Here is a 10382-nt window from a genome sequence, read left to right as displayed (position 1 = left end):
GTCAGAAAGCTGGAACATCTGTCCTACAAAGACAGAGTGAGAGCCTTTGGGTTGTACAGCTGGGTTCATGTAAGGCAGGCCCTGCTTGACCAACCTGATCTATTTCTATGACCAGGTGACCCACCTAGCAGATGAATGGAAGGCTGTGGACGTTGTCTCTTTGAACTTTCTCTCACCTAATAGCAACCTTCCAGTACCCGAAGGGGGCCTACAAGAGGGATGGAGAGAGACTGTTTATAAAGGTGTGCAGTGACAGGACAAGGCTTCAAACTAGAGAAGAGCATATTTAGATTGGATGTTAAGAACAAATTCTTTACCAAGAGGGTAGTTGAACAGTGGAACGGGTTGCCTGGGCAGCTGGTTGGGGCCCCATCCATGGTGATATTCAAAGTGAGGCTGGACAGGGCCATGAGCAACCTAATCTAGTTGAGGATACTCCTGCATACTGCAGAGGTAGTTGGACTAGATCTTTGGAGATCCCTTCTGACCCAGACCACTCTATGATTCTATGATTCTCCTAGGGAAGCTGTGAACTCACATCTTAGATGTACCCTTTGCTGGACAAAATAGTGTCAGAGAATTGTAGTGGATGGAATTAAATCCTGTTAGCAGTGGGTCCCAAGGCTCAGTTTTGAGTCTTGTTTAATATCTTTACAAATGATCTGGAACAGAGGATTGAGTACATCCTCAGTTAAGTCTGCAGGTAACACCAACTTGGTTGGGAATGTGGGTCTGCCTGAGGGTATGAAGGATCTGTGGAGAGATCTGGACAGGCTGGATTGATGGACTGAAATCAATTGTATGAGGTTTAACAAGGCCTGGTGCTGGGTCCTGCACTTGGGTCACAACCTCTTGACCTCTCTAGAGGCTTGGGGCAGAATGAATGGAAAGGGTCCTGTCACAAAAAGACCTAGGAATGCTAAATGGCAGCTGACTGAATGTCAGCCTGCAGTGTGCTCAAGAAGGTCAACAGAATCCTGGCCTGTATCAGTAATACTGTGGCCAGCAGTAGTAGGTAAATGATTGTGACTCTGTGTGCTGGTTTGAGGGTAATTGGAATATTCTAATGAGAGAAATTAGATCATTCATTGCAAAAATAATGATAAAACCTGTATCATTCACTGTTTTGCTAAAAGGGATAAAAAGCCAAAGTGTTAACAATTTGGCCCTCTTTGTTTCTGAGCACTTGTTCCCTTTGGATCTCTTTTTCACTCTGATCTCTCCAGTGACCTTGGCTAACAGATAACAAGTAAGCTTTGCTGTCTGAGACAGAGAGAGAGGGTGGCTTTGAGACCCTTCTGGGCTTCTTTGTTTGTCCAAGAGGGAATCTGGATTTCTGTGTTACTTCTAAATTGTATATAATTGTAAATACCTGTAAATATATTGTATATATGTAAGCTTGTAACTGTAGCTTTGCTGTAAATATAGCTTTACCTTACTTCCAAGCTGTCTGAGCTGGTTTGGTAAGTTTCAATAGTGAGGAGAAAAGTTCCTCAACCCATTACACCCTGTACTCATCACTGGTGAGGCTGCATCCCAAGTAGTGTTCAATTTTGGGAGCCTTGCTACAAGAAGGACACTAAGGTGCTGGAAGGGCACCTTCAGTGTTCAGAGAAGGGCAGTGAAGCTGATGGAGGACCTGAAGAGCAAGTGGGATGAGGAGCAGTTGAGGGAACTGGGATTGCTTAGTCTGGAGAAGAGGTGGCTAAGGGGAGAGGTGATTGCTCACTGCAACTACCTGAACAGAGATTGTAGTGAGGTGGGGATCAGTCTGTTCTCTCAGATGGCTAGGTTCTAGAACAAGAGTGAATGACTCAATGTTCTGCCAGAGGAGCTTCAGATTGGAGACTAGGAAAAGCTTCTTTACTGAAAGAGAAGTCAAACATTGGGAGAGGCTGCCCAGGGAAGTGGTGTAGTCACCTGGAGGCATTCAAAAAATGTGTAGACGTGGTACTCTGGGTCATGGTTTAGTGGGCATGGTGGTGTTGGGTTGGTAGTTGGACTTGATGATACTAGGGTTTTTTTCCAAACTTAATCTTTTGACTCCACATTCCCCTTGGCACCTACTGGAGAGGAGTCAGGAGTGAAACAGTGAAATTGAACTGGGAAACAGGGCAGGGAAAATGCTGTCTTAATGCTTGTCTGGTTTTGTTTCTTGTTACACACATCTGCTGTAGTTTGCAATACATTTTCTCCCATTCAAGTCTGTTTTTCTTGTGACTGTAACCAGTAAGCAATCTCCATGTACTTATCAAAACCCAGGAGCTTTTTACTGTCTGTCATGGAGGCAGGGCCAACACAACAGCATAATATTCTGCTATGGGCTCACAAATCACAGAGTCAGAATTCTTGGCAAATTTCTCTATGATTTTTGCTGAATTTTTGCAGTCTTGCTGAGCCCAAATTAAATCAACTCCTATGATTATGCGTCCTTTTTTGTGAAGAAATCCCACTATGGAACTATCCTGCCAACTATGACATAATATCGTGGAGGCAGGGAATTAATGCAGCCGAGTCAAGAATTATAAAAATAGAATTTTATTGCTGCAGGCAATATCCAATTAGTGTATGGCCATGCAGCAGACATCCAAGGTGAGTGCCAGAGCCACCAAACTCAGAAATATCTTGAGCATTTCTTCCACGAGTGGGACGATCATGGAATGATGCTGCTTTCACAGTGGCAGGGGAGAGCCAAAATTGCTAGCATCCCCCAGTCTGGGAGGCAGCCAAGAAATTGGCTGCTGATATGGTCCAAGAGGGTTTGGTCCGGTGGCTTTCTCAAAGGATCTCGGGGCTTGCCAAGCCTGCACATTTGCACAGAAGGGTGCAAAAGTGAGGAGAACCATCCAAAGGCAGGGATGAGGTAAAACCGAGAGCTGTGCAAAAAGGCAGGAGCCATCCAGAAGCAGGGGTGGCCCAGTCACAGCAGGAACCTGTCCTGTCAGGCACTCTAGCAGGAGCTCTTTTTCAAGACAGGGAACTCTCAAGACCGGAACTCTCAAAGCGGGAACCCTTTTTTTCCTTCTCCCTTGCTCCATTTATGCTTTTCTAGACAAAGTGTCCATTTACAATTTATACAGGGCATGAAAACCCAGCCAACCACCAGCCCGACTCCAGCATGGGCTTCCACACGGGTCAGCCCGCATGCGGAAAGGCACCTTTTGCTGTTCTCCCTTCAAGCTCGCAGGGTGGGGTGGGAAAGCAGTTTTTGTGCCTTCTTCTCCCATTCAAGCCCGCAGAGGGGGAGGGAGAAGAAAGGACTTTGGGCTACCCCAGGACACTGTCCCACAAGGAGGAACAGTAATTAAGCAGCTGGGTGAATGTTTGGCTTTTTGTCAAGCGTAACCCACCAGAATATGTGCACAACAGAGAATATAAAACGAACTAAGATGCTGCATCATACTGAATTAAAAAAAAAAGAAGATAGTTGCCATGTCTTTAAGTTTTAATAGGGAGCTTGTGCACACCAGCACTCTTTACTGAAAAACAGCTGGTATCCACAAGATTGCATGCTGGTCATCATGACAGCAGTTCAGTATATCCTCTTTATGAGGACCCTTACATACATGAGTTTTAACTGACTGAGGCAATGTGATAATGACAAATAAAAGTATTTTTCACATTTGCAGAAAACAAGGAATATGCTTCTGAAACAAAAATTCTTGTTAGCTGAAGCTAGCACAACAAATTCGAAAGCAACAAAGAATTATTATTCTATTCTCTCAGCATTTATTTGAAATATCAATACTTTCCATAATAGAATTTATATATTAAGCAGTAGGGATTTGTCTTCACTTCACATCATCCATTATTGAAGTGGCACATTCAAAGCAGCATGTTAAACCTCTGATAGAGTCTGTACAATTTAGATAAATAGAACTCTGGATAACTAAACTAACAGAACTTCTGCAACTATTACCAAAAGAATGCCAGGAAACACAGCACTGTACACACAAAATGCAGGAAGGAGGAACACAAGAGAACCAACTAAACATATTGGAGATGCTTTTGTGCATAAAGCCACATGTCTTTAACTGCTCAACACAAAAAGATTTAAGTTTTATTTAGTCCTCATTGAGGGCAGAGTATGCACAAATGATGTTCGAAGAACACATGGCAGACAGAAATAAATGAAGTGAGGGTCATGTTTGGTTGGTTATTGTATTCCTCATTCAGTGAGTTTACAAAGGATATCTGGTGCTCAAGCAGCATGATTTTGTGCCAAGACTTAACAAAAAACACTTAACAAATGCCAGTTTTATTCCCCATCTTGCCCTCTTACTGGCATTTTGGTGAGCATGCTCAAAGTTCCTGAAGGGCAAGTTCAGGTGGTTTGTGATCTAAGGTTTTTACTACAGGAATCCCCATTTTATGTTTCTAGTTTACCTCTGGATGGAAACAGGCTTTTTAACAATAATTAAGAATACAAAAGTTAGCAGAGAGCAGCAGGACACACAGTGCAGTTGTTTACTTTCTGAGAAACCAGAGGATTTAAATTTACACTGGTTCTGCGAGAACAGCAAGCCAGTTTGGCTGGAAGATACAGCTACTGTTAGTCAGTATTAGACCTGTGTGAATTGTATCATTAGGAAGGGAAAGATGGAACAGCAAGAACTTTTCCCTCTTTATATAGAGAACTAAGACTAAAAAGTAATACGGTGGTGATAGGCATTATCTTCCTAATACCACCTTCACTTTATGTTAGCTCACTATGAGTCAGCTGCTTTGCTTGCTATCATCTTCCCAACTTCATCTCACTAATGGCTCTGGTTACCACCAGGCCAGCACAGCCAATAAAGTAACCCACACTATACTGGCTCAGAAGATACCACGCATCACCACCACGTAGTATGACAACACAGAAATCAAAGATGCTCAGTGGGAATCAAGAACTCTAACCACTGCAGTTTGCACTTTAAAGGTGTAAGAAGCAGCATTCTGAAAGCAGTGGTACTGACACAACTATCTGGGCCAGAGGTGGTGGATCAGCCAACCTAATTCGGTAATGGAACTAGAATATCAACATAATTGATGGGGAAGAAACCTGACTGGCCATGAAGCATTCCCTCATACCAGTTTTCATCAATCTGGTTAGTGAGGGTAATGATGTCACCCTCTTTAAATCCCAGCTCCCCTTCATTTTCTGGTTCAAAGTCATACAGAGCTCGGCAGCATGGCTGATCCATATGAGAACCTGTAAAGAAGAAACACAAAGAAACCATTTGCTTGAAAAACTCAAGTTATGTTTTCCCTTTTACCACTGCAACTACTACAGACTTTGCTGATACTATTATTACTTATATGCTGGTAACGACAGTTTTTTAATAACAAATTTTGATGTTAAATTTTATTAGAAGACAGCTGTCAGCTTGTGGTAGCCTTTGGTTTTCTTATGTGACTGTGGTCGAAGGTCCAAATTATACATAGGATACGTATCCATCACATGCCCTAAACACCTACGTGAATACCCACCCTGGCTCCCCTTCCTGCTTCTTCTTCCTGGGTGCAAGAAGTGGGAAATCAGACAAAAGCTTTGGCGCCTCTCAGTCTATCACAGACACCTTATTTGGCCTTGTTTTGCAGTTTGCTTTGTTTTGTGCTAAATACAGGTCACAGCCCCTAGGCCTGTGCATCTCCCTTTTTTGGAGAAATAATTCAGGATTGATTCTAGGAGTGGTTTTATCTGTTAGTGTTGGTCAAAGATGCTCATCAAAATGCTTAACACCCAGCAAACTTGTTTGCTGCTGCTGCTTTTGTTTTGTTTGCTACCCATTTGCCTTATGTGCCTCTGTGTGTCATGACACTTTGCAAGGTGTGTAGCTGGGGACTTGTTTTCCCTATGACCAGCAGCTCTGACCCTGCCTGTCTCCCACACTGAGCCAAGGGACTGAAATGGCTGGCCCCATGCAAGGTTACAGCTGTCTGCCTGAGCTCAGCTCAACCCAAGTCCATCTGACTCTGTCCAAGTCTAGGCAACGACATAGCAACAGCCTAGCAATGAGTTGCCACACTGGGACCTGCCGGCTGCTGCTCTGGCCCAAGGGCCGACTCTTTGCTATATATAGCACCCGATCGTGGATCTTGCTTTGCCCAGGTGGCTGATCACCTGATGACTTCCCGAGAGCCACAGAGACTCGCCTTGTGTCTGTGGGCCTTCTCCGATGACACGCTCAATCTGAGCTAAACAAGCAGCAAAGCCCTGTGTCGTGGAGGACCTGTAGAGAGGCTTATTTATGCCTTGCCTTGCCTGGACATGTTTTTCTGCCAGGACCCCTGGTTGTAAACAGGTTGTGTAAGCCCCTAAACACCCAGCTCGTGCCTCCCTGGGGTAAACCCATGTGATCCCCATATTTGGGATAGTCCAGGCAAGAGCCTTCTGCCTATTATGGTAAGGTTTGGCTAACTGCCACCCTGATTGGTCATTCTAGTGGCCAAAGGGCCCATATTCAATAAATAGGGGTGTAGAGGTAAACAACATGCTCAGCTCAGACCCCATTGCAGCGCTCGGCTCAGATCTGACTCACCTGCACGGCTCAGACGCGTGCTCTGACCCTCACTTGCAGTGCTCAGCCACTCAGACCCCCATGCTCAGACACCATTGCATAGCTCCAATGCTCAGAGGCTCTGACCCTCATTTGCAGCTCACCTGCCTGATTACCTTAGATGCAGAGCTCATTTAAGCCTGCACATATATATATATATATATATATATATATATATATATATATGGTGTATATATATATATATATATATATATATGGAAGAAGTTTTTCACAGAGAGAGTGATTTCCCATTGGAATGGGCTGCCCAGGGAGGTGGTGGAGGCACCGTCCCTGGGGGTCTTCAAGAAAAGACTGGATGAGGCACTCAGTGACATGGTCTAGTTGACTGGCTAGGGCTGGGTGATAGGTTGGACTCGATGATCTTGGAGGTCTCTTCCAACCTGGTTGATTCTATGATTCTATGATTCTATGATATATAAGGAGCCTATAGCCTCCAGCCAGCTGTGCACATCTGCACGCTATCATGTTATCAGGACCAGTTCTTGTATTGCATTTACCTACAGAGCTCAGACTCCCAGCAGCCACACACACTTTGCATGCCTGCTGCCTATCATCGCCTGGTAAAAGCCACTGCCACTGAGATAACCAGGAAGCAGGCTTTGAACTCTCTGCACACACACACACAGCCTGCTAGCTGTGAAGAACTGTGCCAGAGACAGCACAATATTCTTCTGCTCCTCAAATCCTGCCAGCTGAGAAGTCCTGGACACAGCATCCAAAGGAGCCAGCAGCATCAAAGGCAGAGATCGCCTCTTCACCAGGAGAACAAAGGTCAGAGAAAACCTATTTTTCCACAAACTGGGAAGACTCATCTTTTCCCCTCAAGCCAGGAGGATTCCAGCCTCAGAGTCCACAGGCGGAGACGCTGGAGAATTGGACACTAGGCACAGGCTGTGACGCAGCCCTGGAGGGTGATCAATAATTAATAAGGATTGTGAGTAAAAGCTTTAATACCTCTGTAAATATCCGTTGCCTCTGCCGTAGAGCAGAACCAGTTTCAGCCTGCTCTGCAGGGCAAATAACATAAAGATCCCAAACGGCATTAAGCCGCAGGGAAAACTCCTCTGTTTATAGTTTGAATGTTTGCTAGTTAAATAACAAATTCCTGTACATATTTTATCCTAAATTGTTTTCATAACCATGTACCAAACGTTAATATTACTATACAGTGGTTGGGGGTGGTGAGAGTTCAGAATATTGAATTTAATAAATAGATATTTTTATATAAAATTATTTCTCCCCAATTAATTTCTCCCCTCTGCCAAATAGGTGTAGGTAGCAGAATAACCCCTCTGCAACACCCTGCTGTGGTGGAAGTCCACCACGTGGCTGCGACTACATTTTTCCTCATTTATGCTTCTGGATCACAAATATTGAGACTCTTAACCAGTGAGTAAATTAACTCTCTTTACTCAAGTTTGTGAAAGCTTACACTTAACCTTTAAGTGGCAGTTTGTGCTGCAAGACTCTCCAGTTATACATATTTTCTAAAAACCTTTCCTAAATCATTTAATCTGACTGTATACATACATTCTGCAAAAAATAGTTGTACCAACTGCATCACAGAATCTGTGTCTATTAATTGTAAGTTTGGGGAAAATTTCTTTCTCTATTTAAGAAACTAGTGAATAATTTTTATATCCGCCTCATTACAATTCACTCCTAACCCAGATTCAAACCCCTCCTTAACAGTGACTACTAGAAAATGTTTGAGAATCCTAAAAGAACCCAGATACAGTCACGCCCACACCTAAAAGCATAGCTGAAATCACTTTGGAATCTATTTTTGCATCTGTTCACAAAACACAAAAAGTGAAGCAATATCCCTGACGTATTTCCATCTTTACTAGAATGGAGAAGTTTGTCTATTTGCTTCTGGTAAGTAGTGTTAAGGGTAGTTTAAAACAACTGCAAAGATGTAACTGTTTTTCCTTTAATTGGAAACTTCAGTGGTACAGCTATACTGTAATACACCGTATATGTTCCCAGTCCTCTGAATTTTAGTATGAGGTTTCCAAATACTTTCTCTCCCCATTCCCACAAAACGCTTGATTGCAGGGTTACCATGACACATTTGGAGTAAGTTTGAAATGGAAAGCTTTCTAATATCCTAGTTCATGAACACCTGAAAAGAAACCCTTTAGGATGACTAACATGTATTATAAATCCTGAGTTAGATATTCATGTGTTACATGAAATCAATAAATATTCCTCCCATTCCCCACATTCCTACGCTTTGCAAAAGCCTCTATAGCTTCAAGCCTATCAAAGGCAAAATTGTTACTGATCAAAATATTTAGGATTTAAGCAGCACTAAATAGTTAGGAATTGTATCTTTAACTGCCTTTCCACAGCAAAGGTTCATGCACTTCCAGTAATACAAACCAACACATACCACTTCACCAAAACAGCACTTCTAAGAATACATATTTCAGCTTTTTTTCATGCACACTGTCTTCAGGATGAATGAATTTAATATTTGGCCTCTTTTTTGCATACTCCTTCTAACTACTCACTATGCCATGCAGAGTCATTTCAGGACAAAAATAGTCAATTTCTGTAGTTGTCAATAGAATAAATTTTACCAGATTTAATTTAATAATTTCTGTAGTGAAACCTTCTTTCATTTCTTTAGATATCACTCACAGTGTGTTTGGCTTTATTTGTCATGAAGAGTGCTCTGCTGGTAACCACAAGCCTTACAACACCGGTTTGGTGTTTTCATTGTCAGCTAAAATTTAGAAGACTTAGCAAATAATCTCTAATGACCACAGAAAACTGAAGCGTGGAATAAACCAACACAAACATGCACTCGAGAATTTTCAAAAAAGGCATTTCTCTTAAAGTGAAAAACACTTCAAAAGGAAGAACCCCGGGAGAAGAAAATGCTAAATACTCCTCTCTGAAGAGGACAATACAAATGAAGAGGCATTGGCACATCAGTCTTCACCGCCTTAAAACAAACGCTCATGGCACAACAAAAAAAGAAGTGAAGAAGAAATTTGCTGGTGGCATGAGGAAAGCCTTAGCATGCAAGCCTGAAGCTATGCTCATCAAGCACAAGAAACCTCCATTGTGTCCCCCTCTTTGATGCCACAGTAAGCAGCTCACTAGGAGTTTACAATATAGTGCAAGACATTTTCCAGTTTCAGGTGCCAAATGGAGACAGTACTGCTGACTGTATCTGGAAGAACATCAAGCATTCACATCAGGATGTGACTGGAAAGAAGGAACTCCTGATTGAAGTCCTGTTGAAAAAAAATCCAGTTTTGCAAGGTGGAGTGTGCTAGAAAATGTCACCGAGCTAAACTGCAAAAACTGAGGTCAGTTCTGAACAGAGGACAGCTCTGATCTGAACATGGGACACCTGGCTGTTACCATGGGAAACAAATAAGAAGGGTTTCTTACAATGTACTGATATGAAATAAACACTTCTTTAAAACGATAAATATGCACAGATGAATGCTTAATCATGCTTGTGCTGCTCCCAGTTGCACAAAGAAAATAACTCTCATGGTTTTGTTTTTCTTCGTAGTGATTTTTATTTTCAGGATCTTTGTGTTGCAATCTCTGGTTTTAAAGAGCAGGATAAATCTATGGAGTTTTTTGGGGGGTTGAGGAGGGTTCCGCATTTTCACACAAAACTTCCAGCTGTTCTTTTGGTTTTCTAAACACCTACTTTGTAAAGATCAGTACTTCAAGGTGAATTTAGTACAGCAGCACCTCACTGAGGTTCTAGAACTAAGAAAATTTCTGACTGAGGCACACTTAAAGCCGTGGATGATTCATCTCTGTTATCCTGACTTTGGATGCATACAC

General features: G+C 42.6%; 1 protein-coding gene across 1 annotated transcript in view; it reads right to left on the bottom strand.

The window, feature by feature from the left end:
- Positions 1 to 3706: 3706 nt before the first annotated feature.
- Positions 3707 to 10382, bottom strand: part of SH3GL2 (SH3 domain containing GRB2 like 2, endophilin A1) — a 111258-nt gene continuing 104582 nt past the window's right edge. The window contains exon 9 of the mRNA XM_064140675.1: positions 3707 to 5194. Within this exon, the coding sequence (XP_063996745.1) occupies positions 4995 to 5194 (200 nt within the window). The 3' untranslated portion in view covers positions 3707 to 4994. The remainder of the gene's footprint in view (positions 5195 to 10382) is intronic.

This window comes from Pogoniulus pusillus, chromosome Z (genome assembly GCF_015220805.1).
Source record: "Pogoniulus pusillus isolate bPogPus1 chromosome Z, bPogPus1.pri, whole genome shotgun sequence".
Lineage (NCBI taxonomy): Eukaryota > Metazoa > Chordata > Aves > Piciformes > Lybiidae > Pogoniulus > Pogoniulus pusillus.
The sequence above is the reverse complement of the archived record's forward strand: the minus strand, read 5'-3'. Positions and strand labels throughout refer to the sequence as shown.